This window comes from Brassica rapa, chromosome A04 (genome assembly GCF_000309985.2).
Source record: "Brassica rapa cultivar Chiifu-401-42 chromosome A04, CAAS_Brap_v3.01, whole genome shotgun sequence".
In the NCBI taxonomy this organism is placed as follows: Eukaryota; Viridiplantae; Streptophyta; class Magnoliopsida; order Brassicales; family Brassicaceae; genus Brassica; species Brassica rapa.
The window spans coordinates 17,416,399-17,432,179 of NC_024798.2; the positions used below are offsets into that span (position 1 = coordinate 17,416,399).

General features: G+C 38.9%; 4 protein-coding genes across 5 annotated transcripts; 1 reads left to right on the forward strand and 3 right to left on the reverse strand.

Moving 5' to 3' along the window:
- Positions 1-625: 625 nt before the first annotated feature.
- Positions 626-6,095, reverse strand: LOC103865418 (receptor like protein 23). The gene is given in 2 exon segments (XM_009143209.2): positions 626-2,465; positions 2,467-6,095. Coding segments are annotated over 2 exon segments (2,526 nt in total). The 5' UTR covers positions 4,843-6,095; the 3' UTR covers positions 626-2,315.
- A 515-nt stretch (positions 6,096-6,610) lies between these two features.
- Positions 6,611-7,088, forward strand: LOC103865419 (putative F-box protein At4g09790). Its single transcript, XM_009143210.1, has 2 exons — positions 6,611-6,621; positions 6,758-7,088. The coding sequence occupies exons 1-2, from the start codon at positions 6,611-6,613 to the stop codon at positions 7,086-7,088; spliced, it is 342 nt and encodes a 113-aa protein (XP_009141458.1).
- Positions 7,089-7,923: 835 nt separating this feature from the next.
- On the reverse strand, positions 7,924-10,138 carry LOC103865241 (ATP synthase subunit gamma, mitochondrial). Its single transcript, XM_009143038.3, has 8 exons — positions 9,889-10,138; positions 9,570-9,613; positions 9,340-9,492; positions 9,108-9,221; positions 8,903-9,030; positions 8,692-8,814; positions 8,485-8,604; positions 7,924-8,406 (listed from the first exon to the last, which is right to left on the reverse strand). The coding sequence occupies exons 1-8, from the start codon at positions 9,972-9,974 to the stop codon at positions 8,209-8,211; spliced, it is 966 nt and encodes a 321-aa protein (XP_009141286.1). The 5' UTR covers positions 9,975-10,138; the 3' UTR covers positions 7,924-8,208.
- A 273-nt stretch (positions 10,139-10,411) lies between these two features.
- LOC103865242 (cellulose synthase-like protein D1) lies at positions 10,412-15,710 on the reverse strand. Of its 2 annotated transcripts, XR_004457582.1 has the most exons (7): positions 14,943-15,710; positions 14,441-14,870; positions 13,859-14,239; positions 13,409-13,784; positions 12,900-13,323; positions 11,054-12,814; positions 10,412-10,958 (listed from the first exon to the last, which is right to left on the reverse strand). XR_004457582.1 is itself a non-coding variant. In XM_009143039.3 (6 exons), the coding sequence occupies exons 1-6, from the start codon at positions 15,449-15,451 to the stop codon at positions 11,863-11,865; spliced, it is 3,072 nt and encodes a 1,023-aa protein (XP_009141287.1). In that variant the 5' UTR covers positions 15,452-15,710; the 3' UTR covers positions 10,412-11,862. The 2 variants fall into 2 exon arrangements, 1 of the variants encoding a protein (XP_009141287.1); XM_009143039.3 differs by having other exon boundaries at positions 10,412-12,814.
- Positions 15,711-15,781: the final 71 nt, after the last annotated feature.

Sequence of the window (15,781 nt, forward strand, 5' to 3'; positions counted from 1 at the left end):
TGATGGTAACTATGTTCATTATGCAAATGATGATTAACCGGTTCTTCCTGAAAATTGCTATTACTACTACTAGCTTCATTCAGATCATAATTATAACCTTCCCCATGTTGAAACCAGATATAGTAATTTGGCGTGAAACCTCTATTTATTAAATGCTTCCAAACATTTTCACGGTTTGCCAATTTCGAATTGTTGCATTTCCGACAAGGACAGAACATCTTACCACTTTCTTGGGCGAGCGGTGTTGAATCTGCTTGGTGCATAAATGTCTCCAGCCCCGCAAGGTATTCTTTCGTCACTCTCCCGTTAGCATCTCTATGCATATACATCCAATTCCGCAACTCGTAAATAGTCCCAGAGCTAGCCATTTTTTTTTCTTTCACGTTTTTTGTTGTTGGTGTGTTTAAAATGATGTTCCAACATCCATATTTATAGAAAATTTCGAATCTGGTAGTTGTAATTTTACTATGAAATTACGACGAAAATTAATTGTATGGCTAAAAAAAAACGTGAGCCACCTACCAAGTTGGTGGATTCAAAATTTCCTCGTTAAGTACACGTAAAATATTTCGTCGTAAAGCACTCGCTAAATTTACGTGGCTTTTACGAGGAAAAACTATTTCCTCGTAAAAGCCACGTTAATTTACATCGTCTTTACGACGAATATTTTTTGTCGTTAGCTTACGACGAAATAACGATGCTTTTCTTTCTCAACGTACTTTCCTCGCAAAATCAACGTTTTTTTACGAGGATTATTTTTCCTCGTTAAACTTCCTCGTTAAAATTACGTTTTCTTGTAGTGATCGTCTTCTTCTTGATACACATAATTGAAAATTTCTCATCGGCTCCTTTATGAGAACTACCGGCTTGATCCATCTTGTACTTGGACCATCCTTGCTCAATAGCCTTGTTACAAAACCCCTTAGTATGTAGTAACTATGTGAGTTAGCTGGATATACTCTCATTTATATGGATAATTTTAAATTAGCTGGATATACTCTCATTTATATGGATAATTTTTAAATTAGTATTGTTATATTCTGATTTATCTGGATATTTTACTTGTTAGTCATAAGATCTTTACACAAAGAAACTCCGGTTTTGCCATTATCGTCTTCTTCTTGATACACACAACTGAAAGTTTATGTGTCCTTTATGAGAACTACCGGCTTGAAACATCTTGTACTTGGACCATCCACACTCACTAGCCTTGTTACAAAACTCCTTAGTATGTAGTAACTATGTCAGTTAGCTGGATATACTCTCATTTATATGGATAATTTTTAAATTAGCTGGATATACTCTAATTTATATGGATAATTTTTAAATTAGTATTGTTATATTATGATTTATCTGGACATTTTACTTGTTAGCTGGTATGTAATTTATATTTACCGACTATTTGATCAATTGATGGTTGTTATTTTTTATCAATTCGGATAAACAAATGACTAGATTATGTGTTCGGCTAAACATATAATTAACTCTTTAACAAATCGCAATACATATGATTAAAATAGTTGTTTAGCCGGATATAACTTTATAAGTATAACTATTTTTAATATTAATTTTAATTCCTAAACAACATATAATTCTTATTTGATGTGCGACATCACCAGTAAAGATTTTCTGCCAAATCTGATCTCTCCACTGGAAACATGGTTTACACTTCCTACATCCTCACCTCGACCTATGATTCATCTTCACTGTTTTTTACTCTTTGTGGTGAAAATCAACAGTTGACTACAACCTCAATCTCATCATTCGATCACATTTTTTTTGCTGTTATCTCTTCTCTTCCGATGGACTAGACATAAGAGCCGTTGCTATTAGAGAAAGCCATCTCGATCACTATAGCTAACAACACCTTTTGGATCTAGCATGAATCAGAAAAAATGAAGTTCTAAAAAGAGAGAAACCAAGAACAAAATCCAGAAGAAAAAAAGTTGTAAGGAGATACACAAAAAAAGAGAGAAGAATCACAATTCTTGAGATAAACGAATACATCAAATTGCTTCCATGACAATGGAGATAAGAAAGACAAAGATTTAATTCAACACCACGAAAATTAGAAGAAAGAAAGAGTATGTTTTGCTTTAGATGAGTAGGGGTAAAATGGCTATTAGAAAAAAACAACTCATCATAAAAGTGGATTTTCCATTTTTGCAAATATCATGGTTATCTGTGTATAGGAGATGCAATTACTCTTAAATTTAAACGAGCAATTTTTTGAGCTTGTATGAAAAAAAAAAGTTGAGCTATTGCTAATCCAAACAACAGTCCTGGTCCAAACCCTATAACCACTGCTTTCCAGCTCAGCACTTCTTCTTCTTCTTCCTTGTCTTCTTCAATATGTTGTTGTGGTGGTGGTGCAAAGCAAGATTCCTGGAGAGGAAGACCACAAAGGCCTGCATTCCCTTCAAATGAAGATTTATGTTGTCCAATAATCTGTGTTCCTTGAGGTATTTCACCCTTGAGTTGGTTATGAGACACATTTATGTATGCCAAAAACGACAGGCTCCCGAGTCCAATGGGGATAGTTCCAGAGAGTTGGTTTCCTGACAGGTCTAATGACTCGAGCTCTGTAACGTTGGCCAAAGACAAAGGAATATGGCCCGAGAAGGCGTTGTTGGATAAGTTGAGTGCAATCAGTGTCTTCAGGAGACCAATGGATTCAGGAATCTGTCCTTCAAATCTGTTTCCAGAAAAATCGACAGCGCTGTAGAATGTGAGGACTTTGCTCTGTTCCATGAATAGACCTTTGTATTGCAAATCTATAGTATCCTCATAACTATAGTAACCATCTTTGGAAGTTTTCTTTTTGTATCCCATATATAGACTCCCATCTTCATTCCTCTCGAGTGAAGATGTCTTCCAATTCATAAAGTAACTTGGTGGCAAGCTTCCGGTAAAGTTGTTATCCGATATTTCAAGTACCCGCAGCTCTGGAAACGCAAGAGGACCATGATCAGGAGAAGATATAGGACCGAACAATCTGTTTGACCGAAGGGTGAGGACTTGCAAATTGGGTAAAGTCTTGAGCCAGAGAGGGAATGTGTCGACGATTTGGTTGTGGTCCACATTTATAAACTGTAGAGAGGAACAGTTCAGTAGAGACCTTGGAAGTTTCCCAGTGATATTATTGTAGCCAACATCGAGTGCCCGCAGAGAGGTACCAACGTGGAACATGTCCGGAAGACTTCCTTCCAAGTTGTTCATCCGGAGATTCAGATCCGTCAATTTACTCAGACACTGAGGAATTGGACCAGTGAAGTTGTTGTAGGATAGATCAAGAACAGCGAGAGAGGGTAAGTTGCAGATTGAAAGTGGTATGTCTCCTGTGAAACCATTGTTCCGTACAGACAACACGTTGATAGAGAGTGGTGGAACAGGAAACGCTCCTTGGAAAAGGTTTAAAGCCAGTATTAATATTTGCACTGATGAATTTCCTAGAACTTTGGTCGAACCTTCGAAACCACTGAACAAATTGCTACCAAGATTCACTAAGCTTAGGCGAGGAAGGTTCCATAACCACCGAGGGATTTTCCCTTGGATATTATTTTTTGAAATGTCTATATGCTCCAATCTCAAAAAGGTTCTTAAGATGTTTGGGAACACACTCAGGCCGCAACGTGAGAAGAGCAGAACCTCCACGTTCATCGTGACGTTGGAAGATGAACTTATACTGGTTGCCAGCAGACTATTTCCTGAGAGATCAAGTCTCAACAATGACTTGAGAGTGAAGAAAAGCCTTACATCAATTGGGTAGCTTATGTTTAGGAAAGAAAGGTCAAGATATTCGAGGGTGGTGAGTTTTGAGATAGGCTTTAGGATCTTTCCTTCAAAAAGGTTATCCCCAAGGAACAAGACAACAAGTCGAGATGACGCAGATGGTTCAGGAACTTTAATAGGATCTGTGAAATGGTTTCCACGAAGATTCAGATATGACAAGGAAGGCATAGTGAGGAGAGAAGAAGGAATGGCTCCAGAGAAGTTATTACTGGAAAGGTCCAAGATTGAGAGGCTGGCTAGATTCCATATAAGTGGGAAACCGCCAGTGATCTCGTTCTTGTCAAGGTACAACAAGGTTAGCATGCTTAGGTTACTAAACGAGGAAGGAACTTGGCCGATGAAGCCATTAGAGGAAAGAGCCAAGATCTCTAACTTGTTGAGATTGCCTAAGCTGGAAGGAAGGGAAGAGGAGGTGAAACTGTTGAGAGTGAGATCAAGGTAACGAAGGTGATGCAAGCCAAAAAGACTACTGGTGGGTTCAAGAACTGAGAAGTGATTATTGGAAAGGTCTAGAAATGAGAGTTTGGTTAGGTTAAGTATATTTAGGAAACTACCAACGAGCTCATTTCGGGAAAGGTCTAAATAGGAAAGCATGCTTAGGTTGTTAAAAGATGAAGGAAGTTGACCGATGAAGCCATTAGAGGAGAGAGATAAAACCTCTAGTTTGTTGAGATTTCCGAGTCCTGAAGGGAACGAAGAGGAGGTGAAGTTGTTGTAAGAGAGATTGAGGTAACGAAGATGATGAAAACGGAAGAGGCTACTGTTGGGATTCAGAGTTCCACTGAGGCAGCCACTCGGTAGTTGTAGCTTAGTGACCTCGCCTGTCTTGTTATCGCACCGGATTCCATTGAAGTAGTCAGTTTGGTTGCAAACACTGGAATCAAACTCGTTCTTGAACCGTGTAAGGGCTTGGATATGGTGGGGATGACAAGCAGAAAGACCAACAACAGGGTTTTCTACAATGAAGATGCTCGACACAGAGACACGACAGAGGAGTAAGAGTGCCGAGAGAAAACTCAAAAGCAGTTGCGAACCGGACATTGTGGCCATCGCGCACCAAAACTTTTGAGATGAAAGTGTTTACTCAAAATATGATTTGGCATTGGAGCTGTCCAGTTTACTTATATCTTATAGTTGCATGTTTACCGATAAGTCTTGCCGTCGTGGTAGCGGCGTTAGCTTAAAAGTCTTTCTTGACTTGGACTAATTGCCATAAAGTCTTCCTAGTGGGATCCAAGTGCGGGTCTTTCTTGACCTTTAGTACTTACTAATAATGGTCTTTGTTGACTATTATAGAACTCTATTATTGGTGATGTTTACCCTTGTTCCACACGGTACCATTGTCAGCATTCCCAAATCAAACTCGAGAACAAAAGTACTAAAACTTCTATTTTGTTAAAACTGCCGAGTGCAGAAGAGGGGATGAAGTTATTAGAAAAAAGGTAACGGAGATGATGCAAGCAAGAGGCTGTTATTGAATTTTCAGAGTTCCAGTGAGGCTACCCACTTGGTATACAGTATACTTGCTGTTAGAACACTTCATTAAGGATGTTGAAAATTCAAGATTGGTATGTGCTAGGTCATGGTGACGTAATTTTATTGTATGTGCGAATCATTTTAACGAAATCCTCTTTAAAAGGGGTGTATTCAATATAACATCTAAGGTGATTTGATTTTTAATAAAGTTTTAGATGATTTCAATAAGTTGCAGAGATTTATATGATTTTTGTTAAAGCACTCTAAAATATAACCTAAAATCATGAAATTTGAGTTTTAATTATTTTAACTAAGAAACTCAACCCAAACACCTTAAAATAACCGGAAAACTTTAAAACTCTATAATTTTTCAATAACTGTAGATTTTAGAATACTCTACGAAATGTTAAGTTTAATAATACTGAATTTTAAATTAGTTTTTAAAATTCATGTTTGAATAATAGTGAATTTGTCATTTTAATACAAATCATCTAAAATTCTCAATTGAATACACATATGAGGTTATTCTTGTTGACTTGTTGGCCTTTTTGGGAATAACTTTTATAGAAAAAAAAACGACTTTCCTTTTAGTATATACGGTAAAAGGCAAAAAATAAAAACAATGTATTTATCTTCGTAATATTTTAATTAAAGTAACTAAATTGACTAAAATTTTAGAAACCCACATTGAAAAAGGAAAATAGCTATTAATTGGAAATAACTCCTTTTCCATACCTTATTTGTCTATATAAGAAATAGAGAGCGCAACCCTAAGAGTAAAACCCTAATTAATTTCTATACGGAAACAATGACGATGATCACTGATCTTTCGTTGGATTTGGTAGAGGAGATACTCTCTAAGGTTTCGTTAACTTCTCTCAAAGCCGTAAAATACACTTGCAAAGGATGGAACACTCTTTCCAAAGACGAGAGCTTTACAAAAAAACACTCAGCCATAGAGTTTCCGGTGTTCTTGACCTGTAAAGCTTATCGTTTTCAAAGAAGATTTAATCTCCACAGAATCCATAACATCAAAGACTTGCCATGTATAAAGGAGACAGGTGAACTACATAGTCCTATCGGTTTATATATAGTCAACCAGTGTGACGGCTTATTGTTATGCCTCGATGAGGGTAACAGGCAAAGGCTATTTGTATGGAACCCGTATTTGGCTCAAACCAGATGGATTGAGCTCAGAATTAAGAGGACCATAACAGATCAGTGTGCTGTGGCTTTTCTATGAGTATGACAATAATGATAATGTCAAGCATGAAATCTACGATTTTAAGTCTAGTTCATGGAGGGTTCTTGATATCATCACTCCTAGAAATTTTAAACGGATATGGAAGAGAGGTGTGTCCTTGAAGGGAAATAGTTACTTTGCTGTTGATGGGAAAATATTATGTTTCGATTTTACTAGAGAGAAATTTGGACCCTTTTTGGATCTACCATTTGAAACTCATAATAAGATTCCATATTCTTGTGTCAGAGGAGAGCAGCTTGCGGTGCTATTTCAAAGGCACCTATATGAATTGGTGATATGGATTACAACTGAGATTAAGCCTGATGCAGTGTCATGGAGCAGTTTCTGTAAAGTTGATATGAAACCTTTTCTTGGAGACCATGGGTTTAAAGTTGGCAGTTTCGTCATTGACAAGGAGAAGAAAGTAGCAGTGGTTTCTGGTGACTGCGAGGAACGTAGAGATCATATCTACAAGGGCCAATGTTATGTGGTTGGAGAGGATGGATGCTACCAAGAAAAAACGGATATGGAAGATATTGTGATCTCTTATGTTCCAAGTTTGGTGCAGCTCCAATAATTAAGGTCAATCAGTACCTTCATCATGAGGCAAAAGAAAAGGAGGAGATTATTAGTCATTTTACAATAGCTTGTTTGTTTCTTGCATCATCTCTTTTTATTCACTAATTATTGTTTTGAAAAAGCTTGGTCAAGTGCCTCAAACAAACATATGCTTGACTAGCCTGAAACTATACTTAATTACATTGTCGACACTCATGCACAAAATTACATTGAATCGTGCAAAAGCTTTGACATCTGTCAAGTTTCATAGATTTATGAGTACAATATAAGCGGTTTTGTGTTGTTAGTAACTTGATACATTCCTGGTCTGATTCTCAATTTGTGTTACAGTTAAAAAAAAAAAAAAAACTACGAAACTACCTTGTGATACTCACTTTCTTTGTAATCAACGTGGAGTTGGCGTATTAAGTAAACTCTTAAATTATTTGGTAGGCGTTTAAAAGATCATAGGTTCGTAACTTCGCATCTTGTTGGGAGAGATTTTTTCTAATACAAAGAGTTAATTTTAACTTGGTCTGGCCTCTTGGATATAGGGATGTACGTCATTTAACAAAAATCAGAGTTTTTATTCTCCTTAGAAGAGAAATGCATGATAAATATAGACAACATAGGTTGTGACTTGTGATCGTTCTGATTGTATTCACATTCCCTAGCTACGATGTTTCTGGCTTGTATACAGATAGCCATATGAGGACAAATCGAGCACTATATCAGTAAACATTAGGATCATTACAGCAATCTACTAATATGTAAGCAAACAGGCCACAGAAGATTAATCCTTTCTTGTTTATTAATTTGCCTAAGTGGCAGAGACAGAACATCTACACAGTATCTGATTCAAAATTTCAAAGCTAGATTATTAAAACCGAAGTATATATATAAAAGGTGTTTGAGAAGAACAACACTGAAGGTTCTTGAAGTGCTTCAGAAATCAGAACAAAATGTGAATGCAATTATTCATAATCCTGCCGGAAATTACAGGGATATTTATTATATAAAAAAAAAAAGAATCTATTAGGCAAACACTGGTGGTGTCAACAAGAAGCCAGCAAAGGTTGTTCAAAACAGACTCATCTCCTTCAAGGTGGATAGATATCATAACTCAGACAAGGATGTGCTTATTTTGCAGCTTCAAGTGCAGAAGCTCCAGAGATAATCTCGATAAGCTCTGTTGTAATAGAGGCTTGACGAGTCCTGTTGTAAGTAAGGGTGAGACGGTCAAGCATTTCTCCTGCGTTTCTGCTTGAACTGTCCATTGCAGACATTCTAGCTCCCATCTCACTACACGCATTCTCCAGCACCGCATTGAACATTACCTAAACGTAAGAGTATTATAATTAATTCCTTATATTTTCTAATCATTAATTAAGTTGGTATCTTCTTTGTTTACTTACACAAGAGAATTGGAACTCGGCCAGATTCTGCAGAATCTCCCCCTTTGTTTCACCGCCTTCAATCTCGTACGAGTCAAGCTCACCGAGTTTGCCTCCAACTTCAGATTCCTTTTCAATAATCTTTCAATGCAAAAAAAAACAAGAACAAAATATGTGAGATATTAATCACAAATCGTAGTCTTGAGACATTTGACAATTGTGACATACCTCTGGCGACAAAACAGTGGCCACAGTTGGTAAAAACGCGACAACCGAATGGAACTTGTTGTAGACAATGCGCAAAGCATCAAATTCAACGTTCTTCAAGATGTCATCAGCTAGAACTGAGACCTGAACCAGCAAGTAAACATAAGAAAACATCAATACATAATACGAGAACGAATAAACTGGGGTGACCAACAAACATTTATGACCTTACCTGGGCATAATTGAGTGGATTCTTATTCAGCTCTGTTACAGTAAGGGAGATGTCGTTCTTTGAGTCACGGAACATTATAGCCTTTGCTTTCTCTCCGACAATAACAAACTTCACTTCCTTTTCAGGACCTGCAACGAAGTAAAAACAAATATCAGGGTGGAAAATTAGGGAAACAAAACCCATCGATAAAGCTTTCAAAACATACCAGCATTCAATTTGTACAGAGCCCTGCTCACTTTAACAACAGTGGAGTTAATTCCACCACAAAGACCCTTGTCAGAAGAGAGAGTGACCACCACACTCTTCTTCACATCAATACCTGGTTTCGACATTATGCAAGCGATAAAAATCATAAACACATCCAAAAGAACAACACAGGGATAGCAGCAAGAGAGGATGGGATATAAATTGATTAATATAAACTAGTCAAACCGTACTAGGATTATCTCCAAGAAGTGCGGTAAATGGCTGCCAGAGGCCACGGGAGTTCTCAGCTCTGCCTTGAACAGCTCTAAGCTTAGAAGCAGCAACCATCTTCATGGCCTTTGTGATCTTTTGGATGTTCTTTACACTCTTCATGCGGTTACGCACTGCATATAATAGAATAAAGAGAGACTCATGAATATTAGAACATCTTAGAAATTCCAAATTATCAGCTGAGACTTACCAACTTGAGTAGAGATAGATCGAACTCCAAGAAGTCCCTCCTCCCTACAAATACAAATGCAGATTAAAATCCTCACGATCCAAATACATTATCAACTCAATTGGCAACCTCACAAGCTACAGATCAAATTGATTTCATCTTGTGATTAGATTAAAACGAGATTCAAAAGAATCGTTAGCTGCACCTGCACGCACGAGAGTCATAGAGACCAAATGAAATTCAGGGAGAAATGCTAACCCTAACGATCACACAATCACAACACGCAAACATCAAAAGACTCAATCGAATTCACAAGAAGAAGAATGGAGAGAGATCTCACTGGTCAGAAGAAGCGAGAGGAGATCGGAGGGCAGCGATTGGGCGGAGGAGACGCCTCCCTTCGCGACGGAGAATAGACATAGCCATTGATCAAAGATTGATGATGATGATGATAAATTAAAACACACGATTTTCTCTGATCGGCGTTTCTTCTTACTCTTCTCGACTCGGATGATATGCTATTTGGCAAAAACAAGGGCTTTGTTTGTCAGAACACACACTTCCCACGACGTCGTTTTCGGATGATGACGACAAGTTTTCTCCTGAATTTAGTTTGGGCTCAACACAGGCTAATGCTGATACATCCTCGGCCCAAATTAAATACCAATTTTAGTTTTTTCGGCAATCTCAAAAGAAAGAAATATGCAACTACGGTACGGTGATAATTTTGTTGTTAGTCATGTAAGAAAGTGGGGCTTTTTAAGATCACCATTAACCGGGTGCTTATTTTTAAATGGATAAGTGCTTGGTTGTTCCCACTGTTTGCGGGTCCCACTGACACGTGGCGGCCTGCAATTGGTTCATTTTTTTTTTTTCATCAGACAAAAATCAAAAAAAAAAAAAATTAAGGTGCTAAGGTTAATTATGCCTTTATAAACTGCTTTCTCTCTTAACCAGACAAATTAACCAGGGTGCTAAGACAACGCATTTCTACAGGAAGAGGTCTGGGTTTCACTTCTCGGAGAAGACGAATTATGCAGAAAATTAGAGAAAACCTTTAAATAGAACATGATAATAGAAAAGTAATAACATTGATAATCACTTAACTCCATGTCTTCATATAAACAAACCTTCATTTCTTTTGTTGTCCTCAGAACACATAATATTATTTGATTTACGAAATCCAATAAAAAAAAGAAATCAGAGTTGTCTTCATGTAGTTGTATACCAAATAATGATGAAACACATCTCTCCCAAATAGTGGAGTCACCATCTTCCATGTCAATTTGTCAAAAAAACATGACGTACGTAATCTTCTCCATGACCATGGCGGTTTAAGATTTCTTTTTTTTGTTCCATAGAAATCGTGACCCTCTCAACGGATTCTCTTGAGGGAATAAACCACCATGCCTATCAAGCCATGGAAACACATCGACAAAACAAACCACCAAGCTTTATTTTTACCGGTAGATTACTCTCAACAATAATGGAGATAATAGACTCACCGATTAGGGAGAATAACGACTCATCAAAAATCTGATCCAAGCCTCCTAATTGCCCCATGAACCAAAGGATAATTGGAAAACTGTTTACCCGTAATGAAGACGTCATGCGATAGTGCCAAGAAGAGGAGAAACAGTGTGATGATAAAACGCGTTGCTTGATTTGATAACAAGTCAACGATAGTGATGTTATTTGAAATATAAATTCTTAGAAAACATAAAAACAACAGAAAAGAACAACAGTACGAACCGACGCCGGAGCCAGCGTCGGCTGGAAATTATCACAGAGAAAGGTTGTTCTATGCCATATTCCATAACGTAAGATAGCTAAAGTTTATGTCATAACTATATGAACATCTCTTTTCTCAGGGTATGTGTTGATAAATTGATGTTCTATCTCTACGCCACAAACATATGACAGACACACTTCATCTCCGCAGTGAGTGGAGAGCTCATATATATGCTTTCTTGCATTCAGTGTGCTTCTGTGTGTGGTAGAATAGAGAAGCACATGAAATATACAAAGGAATTGTCAATGATTTGGACCATACACAAATGTTCAGACTTTCTCAAATATGTAACTCGATTACAAATTTACAACTAAAAACCTTTTTTCCTATGTTTTCATCTTCTAATAACAGAGAGAAAACAGAGCCACACGATGTATGTTTAAGTTCCATGTAAACAATAAGAAGACTTAAAAAACTATCAAGAACTAAAACATTATTTTTCTTCTCAACGTAAATTTACATAAACCAAATTCTTTAAAAAAAAAGATTCAAAAACCTCTCTGAGTATTATTTTAATTCAATTTACACTGATATTCCTCCACCGCCTGTAACATCATCTGGAGGACTGATCGTGATCCAAAGCAGCGAGACAGTAATCGAGACAAGCCCCGACCAAACATAAACAATGGTCGGAACCTTTCCTCTCCGACCCATCAACCCTTTAGCAAACGGATACATATGAGTCAATACCCACATGCTAAAGAACGTCCCTCCTAGCAACTTGTTCCACTGCGGAATCACACTATATATCGTCCTCGAAGCACCTATCACAATCGCAACGAGGTTCACTACAATGATCGTTAGAGGCATGATGAACAACCCCGTCCACTTCACAATGTAAAGATCCGCAAAGACGTCGTCTTCGTCTTCTCCTGCGGACTTAGATGTCAATGTGAAAGAGATTTCGATTCCAGCTATCACTTTGAGAAACCCTTGAACAACTGCTGCCAGATGAGCGCTCGTGCCTCCTATGAGCCAAAACTGTTCGTTCCTCCACCATTCTTCGAGTCCAATACCTGACCATTTGACCTCGAGGAGGGAGATTAGAGTTAAGGTGATGGTGATGCATAGGAGGTAGGAGAGGAAGTGAATGTCGAGGCTCTGGACGATGAATTTGCCGGAGAAGAGACAGAGAGCCGGGAGGAAGCAGTAGACGACCAAGAAGATGGAGGTGAAAGGGTATATACCGACGTTGAGGTAGGCGACTCGCTGGAGAAACTTGAGCCGTCTGGTGGCGAAAATCGCGTTGTTCTTGGAGAAGAAGATCTCTACTGAGCCAGTGGCCCAACGGAGGACTTGGTGGAGACGGTCAGTGAGATTTATTGGAGCTGTGCCACGGAAAGCGTCACGTTTTGTGATGCAGTAAACCGACCGCCAACCACGGTTGTGCATACGATAGCCCGTCACCACGTCTTCAGTGACCGACCCGTAGATCCATCCGATTCTATCTCCCCATTCTGTATTGTCTTCATACCTGAAAAGCCGTATTCACACTCGGTTTAACTAGATAACTTTTAAGCGCGGATCAAAATCTAGTATCCACTGTTTTGGAACCTTACCAGCAGGAAATGACAGCAATGGCTTCAGCTACGGTTGGAGCATCAAGGGGAGGTCGAGGCAGGAGCAAAGCACCGGGCGGTCTTCCGTTTTTAACTGACATGTGATCTGCTAGAGGCCGTCCTTGGTACTCTGCAACTGGGATAGTGTCTGTGAACACGGTCGAGTTACCAAACTTTTTGGGCAGACCAAGATCTGGATCATCGGTAAGAGGCTGTGTATCGGACTCTATGTCAGATGCTTGGGAATTTTGGGACGCCCCGGACTGAGTCCGGCCATACATAGCAGGGGCTTTATCTTGACCAAACACGCCTGAGTACTCGTTTGCTCGAGGTGGGTTGAATCCATAGAGAGCATACCTTCGGAACATACACCCTGTTCCGACATAGACGGGTCCTTGTAAACCATCTAATGCTCTCATGTTACCTGTTTGAGAGATCAAAAAAGTTGTTTAAGCTATGGTGGCTTGTGACACAGGCATTACAGTTAATTTTTTAATTCAAGAACTTACCGTCAAAGAAGACAGTATTGTGATTTGCATACCGATCAGATGGGTCAATTCCTTCGAACCTTTGTGGAAACTGAATGTAACATATTCTATCACCACCTCGGTCCATCATGAAACACATTCCTTCTTTAATAGCTTTGGAGTTGTAGATGTAGTGATCACAATCCAAATTGAGGATGAAGGCACCATTAGATAATATGGCTGAAGCTCTAACCATACCATTCATTGCACCTGCTTTCTTGTTATGGTCAAAACCTGGACGTTTCTCACGTGATACATAAGCAAACATCGGTACTCGGATATCGATCCCAGTGAAGTCCAATGCACCCTCATTCGGTCCACCCATCACCGGTTCAAGCTCAGGCACTTTACTCATAATCTACAAATAGATTCAAGTTTTAATATGTTCCTTGTTATTTTTTTTAATCTAAATTCAAAGTTGATGGTTAGTACCTGTAGGATTCCGGCATGGTCTCCTTTCGAATGATCAGGTTTAGGTTCAAACCAAGTCCCTGGCCAATGTGTACCATCAGCCATCCATGTTGCTTTTACAACCTCAACTCCATCAGGTGGCAGTACACCGCCATTTTTTTCTTTGGCAATACGCCTTTCCTTAAGCTCTTCCCTCATGTTGAATTGCTCAGCTCTTTTCTTGATTTGTTCTGGAAGACCATTGATCCTAACCTTGAACTCATCATACTCACGCTTGACCCAACGACGATCTTTCACAAAATCGTGCTTTTTCTTGTTCTTTGTCGGGTCTTTCTTGAGGCTGAAGTAACTATCCGGGTTTCTAGGCTCTATGTCATGTTTTCTACAAAATGGCACCCAATACTGCAAAGAAAATACAAAATTGTTATCGTATAACTGAAAATCTCATATCGGTAGGATAACTAATAGATTAATATATAAAAGATTAGGACCAATCAACTTATATTTTAAGTCGGAAGTTCAAAAAACTTAACAACCAAGCTTTATCAAATAATCTATAAGACAAGCCAAGAAGGATAGGAAGAGAGAGTGTGTGAATGAAACCTCAGCAAAGCGAACAGCTTCAGCCATGGCTTCAAAGGTGAGAATTGCACCACCATCGTCTGAAATGTAAGCTGAAAGCTTCTCGATTGGGTAATCTACAGCGAGGATCGAAAGAAGGGTGTTCGCGGTAACTAAAGGAGGTTCTTTATCCGGGTCAGCAGTGGAAACAAACACATCAACACCGGGAAGATCAGAGCGACCAGTAGGGTTTGAAGGAGAAGGCTGCTCAAACTTGTCATGCAAGGCATCGAGATCTGTAGCTCTGTTTATAGGGTTTAGCTTTGGAAGAATGTCAAGAATCCAAGAGAAAGCGAACCAAAGCTCGCAAACTATAGATAGTCCCCATAGCCACATTGCATCCTCGTTGGGGTTCGCAATACGCCACCAGAGGAAGAAGAAGAGTACCACAAGACGACATACTATTAATAACCTGAAGACATAGAAGGGAGACATTGTAAGTTGTGTAACAGAAACAAAAAAAACTTAGAGACAAACCAATCACCTGTAAGGACTAAGAACTTTGGCTGGAATCTGAACTTTTCTGGTGAGAGGCTTCCATGGTTTGTCTAAAAAATCCGACATGTTAACACCACCGTCGTAGTTATCATCCTCTTCCGACCAGAACGCGTTTCCTATTCCGTACTTCCCTTTAGATTCAAACAACCACCTGTTATGATCAAAGTCTCCCGTTTGGCTCCTCAACAACATTGACTTGTTATTCGATTTCATGACGGATAATCTCCTCTCCATCTTGTTCCGGGGTCCACCGCGGTTTGCTGCATCAGAGGTGGAGCCAGCGGGTTGGTTGTCCGGTGTTGGAGGCATGTGGACGGTGTAGTTGATGTAATCGGTGTGGCTGGAGGAGTCTCCAGGGACATCCATGTCATCATCGCGGGAGAGGCTCACACTGCGGCCACTGGACGTCCGGCGACCAAACTTGACGGCCTGTGGAGGCCGGCTTATGGACGAGGATTGTGAGTTTAAAGTCTTTTTGGGTGGACTTGAAGCCATTACAATGATAAGAGTTCTTTTGTTTTGGGTCGTTTGGTTTCTTCAGAGAGAAACTGAACCCATTTCTTTTGACAAAACCTGATTTAGAAAAAAATAGAATTTGAAAAATGACAGAGGAATGTGTGAAAATGTTTAAGAGAGAAGAAAGAAATGAAAACGAAAATGTATAGAGTTTTAGAAAATTCAACGGTTGATAGATTCTTTCTATTATAAGAAAGAAAAAAAAACTTCAAAACTGAAATTTTATGAATCCTGAAGTTTCCTTTCTTTTAGCTTTGCCTCTCTCTTTCTTTCTATATTACTGTACGTGCAAAGGTATTTGAGTGAAAG